Genomic DNA, 19,483 nt, shown 5'->3' with positions numbered 1-19,483 from the left:
ATTCCACCTCCTGTTTTACCTTGGTCGCACGCGGGGGAGGGGGGTCATCCTGTTTTCAAAATTTGGAATAGGGGTCATCCTGTTTTCTAAAGGGGACAGCTACTTTTTGGCATTGGCAAAAATAATCCACCCCCGCCGCCAAAGAAACTGACCAGTCTCTTATTGACATAGTTAACTTTATTTATTAATCATGACTAAATAATAATCGTTTTACAAGCTTAGCATAATCGCTGACGTCATTCTCAGTAAAATACGACATATGCCGAGTCGGCCTGTCGCTGTTCGCTGTCCAAGGATCGGGTCGATCGCGTCAGTCATGATTGTAGATATATTTCTACCGCTGGCTGCCCTGCTAACGAAAAGAAGGTCAGGTATGGGCTAATGTTTCAGTCAGAATTTTGACTGCATATTAATTTAATGAGCACAGTCACCTGACAGGACTATGTGGTGAGCACATCTGTACAGTGGCAAGCTCGGAAATTAGATGACGAAACATCGAACGTCGAAGTCATTTGCACGGCTTCACTTTTATATGTCTCCGACTCTGTTCTTCTATGATGGTATTCAGTGGTGAAATGACGGTTATCGTCTATGATTTTTTCTCAGACGTGGTCATGTAACCATGGTGACCTTTGGCATGTACGGCAATGACTCAAAAATAAACGATTTAAGCCTATCGTTTTTCATTCAGTTTGAATGTCGACATAGGATGCTTGGTTCGGGAGACTATGGAGATAAAATTACTCCATGGGCATGCGAAACATAAATTCGAAGGTATTTCTAAGTCGGAAATAAATCCCGCAATCACTGCACTCGTACTATTAACCGATAATAGCCATGCTAAAGCGCTTACAATAGCCCATACCTGTCCATTTTCGTTAGCAGCGTAGCCAGCGGTAGAAATGGGTCAGGTAACCAGACTAGATTATAGACATTACAAACTACCTCAAAAGAGGGATAAAACTGCAGCAAGTGTAAATGAATACTGTAAAAAATTGGCCGACTAGCGGGAAATACAATACTCGTTAAAAGAAAGACTGCAAAGTTAAAACAAATACAGTAAAATACTAACCGACCAGCGGGAAATAAAACTCTTGCAAAGCAGAGACTAAAATGCGCAGACGTTTCGGGTGGCGAAGGGTTGCCAATTTTTTGCGAGATTATAGACACCGCCCTCACAGTCTGCTATTTCTTTTCATGCTGCCTTGTAACGCACAGCTACGCCGCGCGCCGTGGCACGTCTGGCACGTCACCGTCATCAGAGGATGCTGGTCATCACGCATCATTATATCTGCAGACCAAGAGCTGTGTTATAACCACGGCACATGCTGAAGACACGAATTTGGAGGATGCGCATTGGTCAATCGTAAAAATTGAACCAGACACTGTAGGAAGAAATATTATTTTACTCTATCTTTATCGGGCATCGTTTGTCTTTTCTTTCCGGGCTGTGCCCGGGCCGGGGGAGGGGGTGGGGGCTGTGTTGGGGCCCTGTCCCTTCTCAGGAATGAAATCCATCATTTCGGAAGAAATATTATTTTACTCTATCTTTATCGGGCATCGTCTGTCTTTTCTTTCCGAAAATGGTGTGTAGTGAACATTATCGGGGAACAGGAAAAAGTGATGACCAGGTGTAGGGCGGCGGGCCCGGGTTGTGAAAGGGGATCACATTTTGTGTATTCATAGCCAAAGCAGAGACGTGCATTTTGTCCTTTACGATATTTACGAAAGTCAGACGCTCTGGGTGTGCCAAATTTACTACAGAGAAGTTTATATTTCATGGGATTAAACAGACTGTCAGAAACTTCATCTCCCGGGAAAGCAACTTCCACTTTGTGAAAGATCTGTCGCACAAAGTATACGTGAAAACGACAGAAAGATCTCATTTGCGGTGAAAATTTCTCGTCGAGGTGATGGGTGAAGGTAATACCAAAGCAAAAGGCGCTACACCATACAGCGAAATTCAGTTGCTGGTCCGAATAGTTCATGTGTGGGCCGGCTAGCCACACATCGCTTTCTTGATGAGTTATTATGTTATCCTTAAATATGTCCCTTGGGTGAATAATAAACTTATCTGACGTCGTTAAATATATTTCTAAGTTCATGAGATGGGTTTTTTTTGTCTTTTTCAGGGCATATTGGAGCATGTTGTACCAACGGCACACGTTTCTTATTCAGCCAAAAACTCCTCGGGAATGACACCATACGTTATGTATTCTCTATAGATCATAGGATATCTCGTGCCGTGTATTCTGTTTATGGTTTGTTGGTATAGATTTTAATATATATTTCACTGTATAGATATTGTGTATAATACAATGCACACGCTTGTGCAAACCACAGGAGCTATATACAGAGAAGAAGCGAGAATAATTATTTTATATCTTTGCAAATGTTCAAAGAAAGCTTTTTTTGCAAAGCGTATCAGTGAGGGTTCATTGAATATGCAAATTAATACTTACTCGATAGTAAATAAAGTTCCGTAAATATGTATACTGAGTATACTGCCGCGGTACCATCAGTTCATATTGTAAATGTTTTCATCAAAATCCATATTCTTCCATCAAATTTAGGTAATATATATATATATATATATATATATATATATATATATATATATATATATATATATTAACACAAAATTACTTCAAGTACAAAGCCATGATATCTGTTACTTATCATCATCAGACAGAAGAAGTATAATAATATAATATATACATATACACATTCAAACGATGTCTGATATAAGTGGATGCCAATTACATTTGCCTGTGAGAGATAGGCTGGTTCCTACAGTGAGGAACTACACAACGTCCGAATGAATTTGGTCAGCGTTTTTTTTCAGATTGTAAACAGACAACATTTTCATTAGCTCCGACGTAAAAACATGGGAACTAAGAGCACCATGTAAGGGTGAAACTATCTGACCTTTGTTTTGAATGCGTTGTATGACCTGAGATTGACGAAGATATCAGACAACCAATTCTGTTCCATAGGGTTGGAGTTTTGATTTACTCGCGTTGGAGCCGCTTAGTGACGATGCTAATGACCTAGCGCCAACTGATATGCCACTATCTCTAGTTAATTTTCTGACGACTTGCACAGCTCCATTGTGCCCTATATCTTGTAACAGTGCTTCTAACTTTTTGAGAGAGTCGTACCGACTTTCGCGTGGATGTTCCCTCTTTGTTTTTTCCTCCCACCAGCTCAGCACTTTAGAGGTATAACCACCTTTTTGCAACGCAATCCACTGAATGATGTTTGGCGGTATCCCCATCCTCTCAGCAAGATGTCTGTAGTCAGGTGACGGGCTCGGATCCATGGTTTGGTCGAGGTATATGCATAAGTCACCAAATGCATGATCCGGTATCACCTGCCTGTTTATTGGTAACCTTGAAAATTCTTCTCGGCAAGCTTTCATGGTGATTTGCACGGGATCCAGAGCAGCTGCCTGGGGTTCCTATGTCGAAACAAAGAAGAGAATCGTATACATACTACTAAACCCCGCCAAGGCAAACAGAATTAACACGAGAGTCGTCATTTATCGACCTTATCCACTGGATTGGTATGTCGAATAACTTGAGTATAGAGATTTCTACCGGAAGAATCGTGCAATGCCGCTCCATCGCCTGCAATTGACATGAACCAACACTTTCCTTTCCGTTTCTACTCAAAAACCCAAGAAAATTTAGGGTAAGCCTAATTCACGCGCCATAGGCCATGTGCCGCTTGCCACGTGCCGAATTTCACGATTCACGTTCTGCAGTTTAAGCTTGAAACAGATGCATATTCACTCCAATTTACTCAATCGATTCCTCTACCCTGAAGCCCTAATGGTGATTTATCAGTGTAGACAAATCGATAAAGTAAATTCGTGTGGAAATGCATATGTTTCAGCTTCAACTGCAGATCGTGAATCGTGAAATTTGGCACGCGGCACGTGAATTAGGCCTTACCGAAAATTATATGCTGAATTTGTTCGGGCGATCACATACCAGGACCCTCGCCCACGAAAGAAAGGACGTAAGCCAATGTGGTGAGGTAAAACGGCAATAGAGTGTATGGCAAAAGCTATTACCTGTGCGCCGATGCCTTCTGATATGGGTATGAGCAGTCGATTGTCACCGTTCCATATCAATTCAATGTCAAAGTCAAGTGTCTGATTTTCTTCAGGGTTAGGCTTCATGATGAACGTCCGAAAGACGTACCGATTTACCCCTGTGGCGATAGCGACACACTCCTGGGAAATGAATAGTAAAGAAACATTCTTGTTACCATGGCTATTAGTCACAGGGTCACAGGTCATCGCTAGTCATAATCAATGTTTAAATTACTGTTTTGTTAATAAATTTATAAATATGAACATTTTTGATAAAACTATTATATTTTTGTCATCATTGTATGCTTTCATAAATATCTGACTGCACTGGCAAATCTATACCAAATTCGCGCAGTTGTACTTCTTTCACACAATGTTTACGACAATGCGCGATCACTGTGTTGTCTCCTGCGATTGTAAAAGTGGCTGTGAATAACACAAAACGGCCCACAGACGTTCAAATGACTTCAGTTTTCTTCATTACAGCTTCTTGATTCCCAAATTTTCTCACCGATTTTGGGGAGGTCGATAGGTCAAGCATCAAAATGACCTTGATTTATACCCCTGGTCGAGTGACATGAGAAGCCTGGGCCATTGAGAAATGATGCGTCGATCAGAAATCAGGTTATTGGTATTTTCTGACCCTCTCGCTATGTCAGAAAGTGGCAGTCAGGTACATATGGCAAGCAAATTCGAGACAGATCTGAAAATACTCTGTTTTAACCTTGTTTGGTCAAAATTTGAGCGCTAGTCTCCTCAAATTTTGAGAGACTGTTCTTGATCAATATCCATTTTTGTGAAATCATTAACTATGCAAATTATTGTAAATTGCGCAAGCCACACCCACAAAAAAGCTTATGAATTCTTGCCATTCTCTAGCACAATCAGTGTGCCTTATTTGATTCTGATCTAATGAGGAGTTCTTGATATATCTCAGACATACACACAGACAGATATCGATACGAAAATAGCTCACTCGTGTGAAGAAATGCATCGAAAGGAAATCGGTATGGAAGAATTTCTATTTTTCTTTATCCTATACGAGTTATAGTCGAACTCCTTAGAGCTCAGCGGAAAAATGCAATACCAGTTGGTTGGGAACAACATCTTCAGTCACTTGAAGATAGCTTGTACTGTAATAATTTATTCGACAATATAGAATTTTCAGGTATAAGTACAGACAAGTAGAGGACAGTCTCTCTATTTGTCTGTGGTATAAGTGAGGCTGTGTGACCGATATATTCCAGGCCTTAGATAGTCTTTCTGGAATAAGATTCAGGTTGTTTTGAGGCTTATGCCGACTGAGAGGAAAAAGTAATGTGGGAAAAGTAATGTGTTCGTGAATGAAATAGGAAGATTTTGTCAACGGGAGGCTAGGAGCAAACGAGGTTGTTGCAACCACTTTTAATTCACTTCCCTTTTAAATTTTAAATTTTAAGTTGAAAGTGGTATATTTAAACTGGTACATTTCCGCGTATCCTAATTCTGAAATTATGCCGAGTACCTCCGTATTCTAATGAGGTTCAGAGACTGAAAATTTGTCGCTTCAAACTTACATGCTTGTCCGGGTGAACTGAACAAATACCCCTTGACGTGACTTTTGCGGCTATGGTCATCGTGGATTCGCTGGCGTATAGAATATGCAATATTTGCGGCGGTCCCTGTGTAGGTCTGCTATGCCATGTCCTCATCTCATCATTCAGTATTTGCTGAAAGACAAAGAATAATTGCATTTATCTTCTTTATACTGGCAATCAGTTTGACTGGCTGTTAATTATCCATAATAATTATTATTAAATATCATAGATCAACATCGTTTCTTCTGATGGTTTGACCCCGGTTCCTCACACATTCACCGGACTAAGTATTGAATGTTTGCTTATAGTTTGCAAGATTTCCTAAGGGACATAAACTTGATTCTGCAGATAATTTATCCGTAGTTAGTATGTGAATAAAACGACGGAGACGTAACAGGAACAAGCAACTTTTCAAAAAAAAACGTCTTACCTCTTTAAGAGAATCATGGTTATGAAGTATGTATACCCTTACATTCACGTTGACTGAAGTCAAAGACTGCAAAAATACGAGAACAAGCATTTCAATCATAGGCGTCGGCGACAGCGGACGTCCCGTTAATTTGAAGCCCGTGAAGTGATTGATATACACGTAGCAACGATCCCCTTCAACGTGTGTTTTAGACTCCACGTCACCATGCATGGGTTTCCAGCACTCATGACGCAGCTCATCGCTGTTACTGGGGTCGTTTGTCGGTTTGATCTTCATTTCCACATCCCAGTCCTCCATTCTGGTTGCATAATGGGGAAATGTTAGGAGGAGATGCCTGTTGAATCTGTATGGAAGCGGACCACAGTACACGGTAGGTGAAAGTGTCATGCCATCGTCGTCGTTGTCTTCTTGAGTGATGTACAAATAGATTTCTCGCCTCTCGTCGTCGGGTATTGCATTTGGGGGAATGAACAGATTTACTTTAAGTTTGCTGTGTTGTAGATGACCACCTCTCTTGTTAAACACACCAATAACGAAATTGTCCTTCTGGAAACATTGACCGATAACTGTACCTCTGCCGAGTTCTTGCCGCATGCCTTTCTCAAACAGTTTCCATTGATGATAAGCGGCCTTTTCTTCATCACTGTTGACAGTGAAACACTCAGGTTTAGAAAATTTCACCATCAAATGATCATTGCTTCGTTCATTGTGAAAGGGTGCTGCATTTAAATTGTTCTGGTTCACAAACTGAGCAGCTTTTGCATCGTCCTTTGTATTGGCAACTTCTTCGAACTTTTTCTCATTGTCAGCCTGTGCACTAGTTGTACACGTAGCAATGTTTTTCTCTACATTTGCTTGTCCGAGAGACGAATCTGCAGTGCGGGTCGTTTGCGGGAGCTCAGAGTCCGTTGCCTCAAGTGGAGCGTCGAGATCTAAGACAACTCCAGTAATTTTGTCTTTATTACGGGAACCCCCGCCCATAATCTCAGTAACGCTGCACGGCCTAGAACCAAAACCGCTGTCAAGCGACATATGATTCATGGAAACAGGTCGAGGCATTTTCTGTCCGCTATTGCTGCTATTGCGGAGATACGAGACAGTACTGCCGTCCACTTGTCGTGCTTCATGACTAAATGTACCTGAAAACGCCATAGCCGCATCGCTTTCACCAAGCTCACTCCCACTGCGTCTACTTTGTATGCCTGTGATATTGCTACACGACGATTCTTCTACGTATCCCGCATTCGAGAAACAGTCAGAGTAACCGTCATCTTGCCAAGAGTCGCCGAACATAGACGATGCGCAGCGTGCCTCCCGGTATTGAGACACTGACGTCACTCGAAGGTTTACAGCATTGACGTTCAAGTCCAAAGAAGGGTCAAGTCTCAAGGTTACGTCGTTACTGTTCCCAGCAAACAAAGGTGACGTTAGAGATTCGCCCTGGCCACGAAGTTCATTGTCATTACCAAGCCGAGCAGGTTGGCCTCGATCTGCACGGTCCGTTTTCTATTCGAAATAAAACAAGTGAAGGTAAAGTCGGATAGTTTCAAAGTATCCCTCACAGGATGATATGCAAATGTTGTTTTCTGTGTGTATGTGCAGGTGTGTTTTGTAAATTTTGCTCATATCAGACCGAAGGTAATTATCATGCTGTGTTATATGTTGATCATGTATCTGTGCTGGTACAGACCTTATCCAGTGCTGTAAGTGGTTTGGCACTCAGTAAATGAGTCAGTTTGTGATTTTTGTAACGTTGCATACCTTGATTTCAGAATCCATAGGCATAGAAAATTCTCCGTGTACGATTTCTTCTACAGCACGATGTTCACACGAGCCATTTGAAAATCCTGTCGCATTGTTTTCTATGGCGTACATACTACGGCGATTACCAAACCACGATCTCACCTGTAAGTATTTCTGATTCGGCAAGCAATGAGAAAAAAAAATACAATCTTTTAAATAACGCTCTTATATAATCGCGTCTGTTTGAATATTTCCGAAATTAAAGAGATTGTACCCTTACATTGCTGTACTCTTCAAAACTTGATACGACAAAATATGAATTTATGACTTAACAGTTGACATTGGATAGCATCTGACACAAGAACGTGATCTCCTGAATGTCACGAGATTGCGTCATTTACTGATCATCCGATCAATTATTATATGAATTCGATATTATACGAATTCGACCATTAGATTGATGTTAACCAGCGAAAATAATGGCATCGTGGCAGTCGTAAGATCAGTTAACAGTGATGTTTAGCACTAAAGCTTCACAGACATTCCTCCGAATTTGTAGAAAAGGGAAATCAAACATGTAAAATGTCTGGATGAGAAAACGAAAAGTGACTGTTTTTGCAATAACAACCGACTCACATTTGTGTTCGGTAATTTCATGATAATTCAGGATGTTGTTCTATTACTAGTAGGGGACTGGATGAAAATCCTACTTAATAATTCCTTTTCAGTCACATGTGTTTATGAGTGTTTACAATTAACTAACAAAAGTGCCTAATAGTTCCCAGTTATTCTCCTTAACTTGGCTTTTTGGACGCAAGTTCTTTTTTCAAACTCTACATCTTATATCAGATTCACCGAATCAAACAGGACTATCAATGGTAATTAGCAGTGATGTTCATCAGGCTTTGTTATCCGAGGGTGAGAGAAGTTGAATCGTTGGTGTTAGGTACCGTTGAGTAATTATGAGTCTGAACATCTTACCTTGTGTAAAATTCTTCGCACACAAGAATTTGATAGAAGCAGTATGACAATAACAACAAGGAGGATTACTACAATCACGATAAAGGTAATGTTGTGAATGTAACCAGTATTTCTGCAAAGCAGATGTATATACGAGCCATTTGTGAGACCTCGGTTTCTTGATTTTGACGAAAAAGGTATAGTAGGGCCTAATACTAATAACAAAGGATTTAATATTCACAAACCTGTCCCCACACCTTACGTATTGGACTCGCCTTCGGCTCGTCCAATACGTCACTCACTGAGCCCTCGTCCATACAGGGCCGTTTTTTGTGTATAACCCTATTATTATTTAATCGTCCGTATAAACTAGTTCTATGGTAAATTTTGAGGGATGCGGCAAGCGCGATATGAGTGGAACGCGCGCGATTACTGCTCCGTTGGCACGAAGCCAATTAATTTTCAGTGCAGCACAAGCAAACTTCGCTGAATGTTTTCAATTTAATTAGTTTTTTAAAACAAAAATCAATTGCATTTAGACTCAGTTTTGTGTTAAGCGTGTTTTAAGCCTTCTACTACGAATACATTTTGGTGGAAGTTGTTATTATGTCTATAACTCACCGTAAAATAGTTTGTTTACATCCGATAATCGCTAGGTCAAAGGTCAAACAGGCGCGTCGCGCGTCTCCCGTATTCGGGACTCCGCGTACTATACAAAATACGGAAAGTTATTGGACGGTCAAACTCCCATAGGTTACGGCAGTAGGTGTATAATAAATGGTATTAAGTTTTTGACTTAAATTTCTTCTATCATTAATACAAAATTGAGGTTTTCTACCCCAAATATACACCCTTTCATCTTTCGAGTAAATTATTGCTACCATACTGAACTTTAGATTCTCTGCTTTTTGAAAATATATAGTGTGAGTGGTTTCCTTGTCAACTTTGATGAAAAATATTCCTTTGAATAACTTGCATTGAAAAAGTACAGCACCATCTTAAATACCTAATTGTTAATCTTCAAAGTACATGGAAATTTTGTCAATTTTGTTATTGTCACGTGCGTGAACATGTGAGCTGAAAAGGGAAGACTAACTCTCTTTGTGACAAGGATACACAATAAATGTTGAAATAATCTGTGAAGCGGAAACCAATCGTATTTCATGTATTTGTAGGCTATCAGCAAATACCTGTTATGCATTGAAATGAAATGACTAAAACACGTCAACTCGCAAACGCCCAGTCCGCCCGGCTTGGTTAGAGAAGTTTTTCTTTTTATTTTTTTTTTCTGTTCAGAGGGACGGTCCTTTTGCGAAGAAATACCCTTGACTAGCACAATTAGAACTCGTAAGCATTTTCTCGTGAGAACTGGTGACGGAAAATAAGAACTAAAATTAGTAGGAATAGTATGCTGATAACATCACTCGCCAAGACTACGTCAGGGGTAATTTGTAGGTGTGCTTATAGCGATATAGATATCACGTGCGATACAGTTTCTGAGATTGGCAAGTCACAAGTCGCAAAACCGTTGATGTTTCGGGGCCGTCGCCCACTCAGCCGAGACTTGGTTCAATTGAAGTCGGTGAATTTTTGAAAACTAAAATCATTTGTTATAGTTTCTCTTGTGTCGCCCCTATTTCACACAATCCTATTTGGAATTTGGCAGCCCAGGTCAGGTTTACCTAGCAATTGAACGCGCTACCTAAGAGTCTGCGCAGTAGTGAGTTAGTTTCTGCCGGTTCACTGACTAGTCTGTGATTCCAGGAGAAACTCTCCTGTATAGCGTTCACCCCTTTCAAGCGTTTCACATGAAAACAGAACACAAATCACCGCGTTCATCCCATTCAAACATTCACAAATTACAGACTTGAACCAAGTCTGCGTTCAGCCGGAAACTTACTCGGAATTGTTATCTTCATCTTCCATGGGTGCATGTTCGCACAAGTTGTCGTATGTTACAGTTGTGTTTCCAGGACATGAATTAAAACACTGACCGTTGTACATGACATTCCGACACGTGACGCATTCCGTAGATGTGTTTCCATGGCACCCGTCGCACTCTACGTGACAAGGCAGACACTTCCCCTCACTCTGAAAGGTGTCGACCGGGCATGATTCCACGCATGTGCCGTTCACAGTTCTCAGGTGCTCACAATAACCAACGCAGTCTCGTTCGGATGGACCCGTACAACCGTTGAAGCATTCCGGGTGACACTCGCGACACATGAACGGACTCCGCACACCTGAATCTTTCGGATTCGTATCGTTGTAGTCAACAAGTGACGTGGAAATGTTAGCCGTCATGTTTCCAGTTTCGATAGAGAAAGTGTTTTTAGGGCATACATTCAGACATGTGTACCTGTAGAGGAAATATTTACATTCGAGACACTGTTCGGCTGATTCTCCGTAGCACGATCGACAGGCAGGGTCACATTTTGTAGAATTCAGCACCTCGCTTTTGATCGATGAGACCTGACAAGAAAAATGTGATGGTATTGGTTCGTAGGATATGAGATAAAATTAGACTCAGTAAGTTATGTAATATCAGTTATACCCTTCCCCAAGTTCGAGCTCATTTGTGAGCCAAGTTTGTTGCTCAGTCGATCTGTCAAAAATATATTTCATATAGGACTAATGTTTGTCGTTGTGCGAGAACGCTGGACTTCCTGTGAAAATTAAACACATGATTTTGTGGTCCGTGTACGACTGCGTATGCGAAAAACATTGAGAGACAAAACCAAACGTCGTTTTTATACCTCGGTATACTTCATAACCTGTCCTAGACGTCAGCACGATCGCACCGAGAGTTCTTGTCAATCACAAAGTAAAAACTACCATTTGGATTTATGGATAAGGTAATTTAGGAAAAGCAGGCGACCACACTCATTTCCGCGTGATACACTTATCTTTTTAGAGAAAACCTCCATGTACATACCAAAGGAACTGTGAGCAAGAGGAGGAGGAAACGAGCACTGGTACTGATACTTCTGCTTTCTTGCATGGTAACTGGACAAACGTTTCTCGAGCTCTAGCAAAAACAAATATTTCCCTTCCGAAGTACGAGCATCGTTCTCACGTGCCTTTCGATTGGTCCTTCTGTAATATTGCAAAGTCAGATCAGATTAGCTGAGAGACCATTGCAGTATTAAGACAGGATATATTCACAGCGTCATCGGTAAAGCAAGACTCTGCGTATAACGCGATTGGAACTAATTTTGGAGAATTTGATCTTCATATTTTTCAAATTTCTCAAAAGTGTCAGACGCCCTATAGGTGAATGTTGCAATATTACAAATTATTCATAAAAACAAGTGTACAATTTAAAAAGAAAGCCAGAGCATCTTACATTTGCAGATTAACATCGACATTACTTCCCCATCAAATTATCTCAAATTGGTTCCAATCGTGTTACATAGGGAAGTTATATTCCCAGCTCTTTTAGTGGCGCTGATGTAGACATTGCTTTTAAAACGGAACTATGGTGCAATCAATCACTGGTTGCCGCTTAACTCTATAATTACATATTATTTAGTTCTTTCGACAAAATGTAAATTCATTGTACTTAAGCGAAACGGTCGTTGTGGTGATTTTGAGAAAGAAATAATTTTTGGACAGAATTCTCGATAACTTCCAAGTATGTCTTTCTTTTTATAGAACACGTGACTTTTTAACAATCAGTTTTTGATGTTCTAGTCGTATGGTTTGACCACTCTATTAAAACTAATGTGAGAAAATTATTTCTTGTTCCGTTGATACTCAAAGAGGAAATTATCAATATGATGTTAAAACTAGGGAATTGGCAAGTCCATATCATTTTTTATCGTCTGACATCGAGTTTGAAAGACATTGTTTGGGTTTTCGTTATCGCTAGTGGACATCGGAAGCATTTTTAATCTTCTGTGGTGATCAAAAAGCAAACATGTAATTTAATGTTAGATACAATACTGAGAAAAGCGCGCACATACTTGACAACGATTCCAGGTAAATTAACTAGAAATCATATGTAGTCAATAAACTTCCCTAGCAGGGAATGCTTAACTACGCCGACGTGCAATCACGATAAATATGGACAATTGAAGTTACTACGGCTACAATTTATGAAAGTACCATTTTGAGCGCTGAATGTTGAATAAATGTTGATGTACCTGGCTCCCTGTTGTTCCTTGTTCCTTAAAAGAACGATTTAAGAGAATTAGACTAAGAGCGCCAGTACCTGCAACTTTTGTCCCTGTTTCCAATGTTATTGTATTTGTAAAAACAAGGTTTTTCTCCTTATATGTTGAGACGTCTGATATTTAGACTGACAATACAGCCTGTGATATGTGTGATATTCGATGTAATTGTGGACAGCTGAATTCTAGACCAGGCTTGAATTAATATATAAACAATAACATTGCATATTGAACTAGATGCTTTGTGATGGCAACGGTAATACTTTGTATTTGAACTTACAACTTACCTTAGGAAGACGTCAAGTAAAACAAACCTTTTTACGGAATAACAATAATGCAAATTCCATCAAAAACTATGGCTTTTGTTCCGTGAAAGATACAGTACGAATTACAAATCAACGTCTGTGGTGATTTGGGAATAATAGGAGCCTATGTTTCACTTCCCCTGTCCTCCGACGAATGTTTTGAATGGAGTTCTGACGACTTAGTAGCTTTATAGCTTTATTTGTTTCCTGGCCATTTCAATGTTGATACAGGTCATTAGTTAACGCGCATTCTCAGATCACATATCGTTAAATTTGCGTTAAGGTATTTCACCGCAATTCCTATCACAGTACTACTCGATTGAAAAATCCCGTCCCAACCCACAAAGTAAATACTCTTTGAACTGCGTACTGAGCCAGAGCCGGGTCGTTAGATGTTCATTTACATGTCCATTGGAACACGATTAAAATCCAAATTAATTGCATATAATTCGTTCAATGATATACAGTCATCGCATAAGCACAGAATTCAATGACCGAATTCGAGAGGACAGTGCGCTCTTTGCATGCGGCCGTTGTGAGAGATTCCAACATTAACGGATATGTATTCATTTTATAGCGCTTTCACCATGCCATTTTTACGTCACGAGTTCTTGTCGATTTGCATAATTAATTGTAGTTATGCGCATACTTCGCACAAGGAAACACTAAATTGTTATTTTTTAGATCAAGTATAACGATTACTGGTTACCGTACCTCACTTTACCTTTATGTGACCTTCGACCCGGTATCAGTTCCTGTGGGAAAACGTTGAATGCTCGATTTTTACGAAAACAGGGCGGCTTGAACTTGCTGCTATTCTTGTCATAGGGATCTGAAATCCCAGTCTGAAACCGAAATCATGCATATGGCTATAAATTTACTTATTAAAAGTCGACACATAGAACAATGGTCACACACAGTACAAATACGCATTGACTAAGTACAAATCACAATACTAAAAACAGAGTCAAAACAAAGAAAGAATTGTACATTGGGCAGAAAACCAAAAATGATGTCTTATGTTTCTGAGAGAACACACCCTGCCATACTTATGGCATCCGAAGTGTATTTTGAAAGCTTGAGTACCATTGAGTAATTCGTATATCAGAGTATAAAGTATGAATTGCTCCTTAACATATTGGAATATATCATTACAAAATAGCCGAACCAATCATATGCTCAGCGACAGGTGAGTATTTAACTGCTGCAGATACGATTCTCGGACACAAATCTTTTTCAGTTTTTATCAAAGTTAATGAGGATGAGAAAAGTACAGATAAACGCATTTTCCTAGAACTAGGTCAGTATGGAAAATCCCTCAGCACACCCTGTGTTATAAATAGTGCTTACACAAATTTCTTATGGTGCACGTGCAGTTTAATTGCCTATTGATAGTCTCAACGGGTAGTAACTTTTGTAAATTACGTCAAGGGAAACCCCTTTTAGAAAACATTGATATTTCTAGACAATCATTAGCATTTCAAAGATAAGATTTCTATGGCAAACTTGCTCTCAAAAGAATACAAATGTTTTTCTCATCTAAGCGGATATTTTGAATTTTCGAAAGAGTCACGCGATCACAGAATGACTCCACTAGTTTTCAAATGTGCATCTAATGTTGCATTTGTAGATCATTATCATTTTGTTCTGAACCTGTTATTCTTCAGGGCTTGCGTTGTGCGATGCTCATATTTTCGTTTACTTTTAGCGATAATCGCCATCTGTGAAAGAACACACATTCTTCCGCTGACTTTCTGGGAAGGACTACAGCAAGGGCGAGCGAATTTTCACATGGAACGTTGAGTATCAACCTTGTTGCCCCTGCATTTTCTGAAGGTCTATTGATTTAGGAAGTACTCATGCCTGGTCACGAGGTCACTATCAACACTGCGTTCGCAGAGATATAGAGATAGATACAGACTATGGTTGGGGCATTCCTCAAACAAACCGTTTTCCACGCGTACCGAACTTGAAAAAAATTCTATAGAAATCTCTGGTGTTTGCAAAACATCTTTCCCCAACAAGAAAAGACAGGACAGGGTTCAATGCACATCATTTACAGAGATTATGACAGATACTTCGCAAATTTGAGTTACTTGTACAGATACCGTCTCACACATAGAGTATAAAAATTGAACTTAAGCTTAAATCCAATTCAATACGTCGTGCAAGTGCAGCTTTCGGAAATTATTTGAAATTTTGAGACAGAAAATTTGGCGACTGATCGAAATTGATCGCAAGCTGGCACTCAGACTCGCTTGTGAGCAAATGTGGTGTACTAATTCTACTACCTCATTTTACAAATGTTGTCTTAAGCTTTCACAGGTGACATAAAACGATTCCTTGGTGCAATATTTCGATGGCTATCTCTATCGACGTCTCTATCGGCCATGAGCAATAACCTAATGTGAACGAAAAGGCAAGGGTTGCTTTGGAATTGGTCATTGCCACGGCTTGGTTGGGTTTGCTTAGCAGAGTTCCCTAACCGAGGGAGGGTCCCCTGCAAGGGACGACACAGTTGGCTAGCGAAGTAGGGTCGTTCATTGCCTTCGTTGTTACGAGCGTTATTTAGAATAGTACACGGTTTCAGGAACTGTCATGGCAGTCAATATGCCTACAGAGCAATATCTGCTATCAATCAAATTTAAGCTATTTCCACAATTGTAGTTGATTAAGAATAACTACACGCTTGACAATTGTCATATCACAATTCAACGTTTTGTTGACGTCAACTTATTTCTTGAGAATTTCACATGGAATACATCACATCAATATTAATCATTTGTCGTTTCTCGCTAGCTGTTGCAGCCATAGAATTATTACCTTGTCAATGGCTGCAAAGAAGTATAGTGTCAGGATTCAAAGCTTGAAATTTGACAAAATTATAGAGATACAACATTACGTAATTTTCAAGGAAGTAAAACTTCATAGCAATTCATGCCGCGCCAATATCTACTGTTTAACCCACGGAAGTACGCCAAATTTACGCCAGGAGTCAACACTCTTTGCTGTTTATGTCCACGTCGATGTTTATTTTACTGTGTTTTCTGTGTTACGTTTCCTGCACTTATTTGTTGAGTCCTATCATTTTTTCTCTTGATTTATTGTTTTGAAGTTGTTTTATAAATGATCTTGTCTGTAAGAGCCATCTTTATGCGCTGTTGACAAGATTGAAATATTTAAAAAAATAACAAAAACAAAAAAATAAACATTCGATAGAAGGGATTGGTTTGTTAACCTGGCTATCGTCATGAACTCATACTTGAAAACACATGCTATAATGGTTTATGATGGGGAAAAAGATGTCACAATGGGTATACACGTCAGTCAAATCAGGCGTATCTCAACGGCATATTTTTGGACCCTTAAGAGAAAACGTGAAGTAAATCCAGTATCACACATGTTTGGTAAATATACACAGGAAGGTTCTTTATACATTGCTGTATTTACGTATAAGCAAAGATTCTCATATATTCACTGTGCGTTTCTTGTAAGCTTTATAGTAATAATCTGTTCAAGATTAAAGAAATCATCTCCAATCTTTTTTTCTGCTTCATGCAGACATTCACCCAGGACACTGAAACTGGGTGTAGGCGTTTTTGGAAACAGTTTCCACGTAATTATCTTTTCAACAGTGAACACGGAAAGGAGAACAAGAACACCAATATTGATAATATGCATTCCTTTATGGCACTTTTCAGGTACAATGCGACATAAAGTTTGGACACTGTGACTCTCCGGGGTTTGAGCATTGCTTTAACCCATCTTTAGAATGGTTCTTCTGTAAAATCAGATCCACTGTGATAGGCTTATTGACAAGTCAGATTAGCTGAGAGACAAAAGCTGCGGCATTTTCAACCGAAATGTTGTCACTCTGACATACTTGTGATAAGTGGAGTCAATGTGCATAGGGAAGTCATAGAAACTGGTTTTACTTGTCAAGGGAATTTGATTTACTGATATTTTTGTAAATATCAATATAATGATGATAAACAATTGTGACGTTAAATCGACAGTAATTACCAGGTTTACTTAATAAAACAAGTACTTGTGAAACAAATTACATTACCTATATTTGACATTCAAAATGACCGCGCCATCCGTGTGTTATGTCTGTGACAAAAATTAAATCCAATTCCCGATTTTCACAAAATTAAGACTGGATCTTTTTCTATTCCAAGACATTCAAAATGAGCCCTACAAGTGACAGATCAGAAAAGAATTGAAAAAATGTGAGATTCAAAATATGCCGAGACGCATTCTACCTTAAGGTAGGAGACTACCCATGGATAGTGCAGTATCAGTACCATTGCTTTGCATTTAGAAGTGTAAGAAATATACTCGTTACATTGCCATTTTCTTGAAACTTTCACAAAAACTGATCATTTTGAAAATAATATTCAAAAAGCAAAGGCATTGGCACTCAACTGTGACGCAGCTGAACACAGTGCTGCAAAGATATCTTTGTATGCAATATTGTGCACACAGGTGTGTGATAGGGTCTAAATTGCGCCTTTGCTCCGCCAGTAGTTTTTTTCTTTTTTCCAAAGTGCAGGGAATTAACTTCAGTAAATGGAACTATATGAGGAAATTTACTGGTTTTGTGATCACAGTTTCTGTTGCTTTGCCAGGAAACACCCAAAGAAATTTCTGTTTGTCAGTAGATACCATTTGCAAGGGAAAAATACGGGCAAAGAACAAGAAGTAAAGCACACAAGTGACAATGTCCATAGATCGCATTCATTCCAAATGTCAAAGCAGCGAAGTCGTTTTATGAGTTTGTAAAACTCTTCAGGTTCGAAATGCCCACTAGCTGACAGAACAATCTCACTTACAGGAACAATTAGAAGGGTTTCTTTTGCCGAGAAAGCCCAATGAAACTGGGCGGAAGGCACGTAGATTGATGTAAGCAGTATTAATAGAGTAACAGATGAAACAATAATTGTTCCTTCCTCATCTGGTTCTCACCTAATGTCCACTATCGTATTCAACTCTCGAACCCCTTAAACTTATCGGGAAACCCTTGAAAAGGTCAGCGTGTCAACATTTTGTAACAAACCGCACATTCCACGCCCTTCTATATAAACTGTCCATTGATTGCTGATGATAAGATAGTTCTCTGTTATCATGAAATATAAACTATTTTTAGCTCTAGCACAAGAGTTATCCGCCGGTCCACAGTCCCTCCACCACTACAGTCGACTGCCATCGGTATGACGCTAGTCAGATTGTAGGAGCTGTACGTTTTAGCTGTTATCACTTACTATGTGAAGTCCTAAACAGTAGAGTACTGTGAGTCCCGGCCACACAAGGTCTCGTCGTCACGAAGAAGTTACAGCATGCAAGTAGTTTACAATTTTCAAGGGGGTGGTCTTCGGAACTGCGCGTGTGCCACTTTCTTGTTTACAAACAATGCATTTTATGCATGATTTCTAGATGCATCAGCACGTCAACATAGATGCAACATTTAAGATATTCATTGTTGAAAAGCATGTTTTAACTTCCGTCAATCGCCAACGTACCGTAGATACAGTGTTTTTTCATCGGTCGTAGGGGTCCTCGAAAACTTTTGAGCAGAGTTCCCACGACCCCTGTCCCTTTAAACATCATAGTTTACGAATCTGTCGCATGCGAACGTCGCATCTACACGACTTATTTATGGCACTTTTGGACAACGACATTCAGGTCGCAATCCGACCGAAATCGGTGCTGATAACCTCCAATTTGCAAGACCAGGTAGAACTTGAGAGACTTGTTATTATCATTAAATGAGCAAGTTGATTTTGACACTTCGCTCTCAAAAATCTCATATTTGCAGTACCACCCTTGAAACTAAGTTGGTAATTAAGTTCCTCATTTGATCATCATCATCAACGAGTTTTGAAATCACATAAACATCTGTGGAGAGGTGTTTCTTCCACATTTGAAAACATCTATTGTGAAAAAAGAAAATTTGGATTTTATACTATAACAAATGTCGCACTAATTGTTCTTGGGTCTCGTTTTCTTTTACTTTTTCATCTGACTCGTTCCTCGCTACTAGTCACAGAGCGGACCGTCACTGTAACTAGGAAGTATCTTCTGCGTTAGACAAAGGGCAATTTATAAGGGTCTTTGACCAAATGACATTTTAGTCACTATTTCAAGTGGCTATAAGCGCTGCACTACTACGGCTTTCAAGACGTGAGCGAGGCCAT

The 19,483-nt window shown here is 39.6% G+C and overlaps 1 protein-coding gene and 2 long non-coding RNA genes across 3 annotated transcripts; all 3 read right to left on the bottom strand.

Moving 5' to 3' along the window:
- Positions 1-2,738: 2,738 nt before the first annotated feature.
- Positions 2,739-6,786, bottom strand: LOC139150690 (uncharacterized). Its single transcript, XM_070723114.1, has 4 exons — positions 6,107-6,786; positions 5,656-5,808; positions 4,079-4,240; positions 2,739-3,460 (listed from the first exon to the last, which is right to left on the bottom strand). Exons 1-4 carry the CDS (start codon positions 6,698-6,700, stop codon positions 2,972-2,974), a joined length of 1,398 nt encoding a protein of 465 aa, XP_070579215.1. The 5' UTR covers positions 6,701-6,786; the 3' UTR covers positions 2,739-2,971.
- Positions 6,787-7,300: 514 nt separating this feature from the next.
- Positions 7,301-8,936, bottom strand: LOC139150689 (uncharacterized). Its single transcript, XR_011556260.1, has 3 exons — positions 8,831-8,936; positions 7,868-8,023; positions 7,301-7,612 (listed from the first exon to the last, which is right to left on the bottom strand). It is a non-coding gene; the product is annotated as an uncharacterized lncRNA (long non-coding RNA).
- A 1,779-nt stretch (positions 8,937-10,715) lies between these two features.
- LOC139150688 (uncharacterized) lies at positions 10,716-13,426 on the bottom strand. The gene is made up of 3 exons (XR_011556259.1): positions 13,269-13,426; positions 11,745-11,905; positions 10,716-11,281 (listed from the first exon to the last, which is right to left on the bottom strand). It is a non-coding gene; the product is annotated as an uncharacterized lncRNA (long non-coding RNA).
- Between the last annotated feature and the right edge of the window lie 6,057 nt (positions 13,427-19,483).

Source organism: Ptychodera flava, chromosome 14 (genome assembly GCF_041260155.1).
Source record: "Ptychodera flava strain L36383 chromosome 14, AS_Pfla_20210202, whole genome shotgun sequence".
Lineage (NCBI taxonomy): Eukaryota > Metazoa > Hemichordata > Enteropneusta > Ptychoderidae > Ptychodera > Ptychodera flava.
The sequence above is the reverse complement of the archived record's forward strand: the minus strand, read 5'-3'. Positions and strand labels throughout refer to the sequence as shown.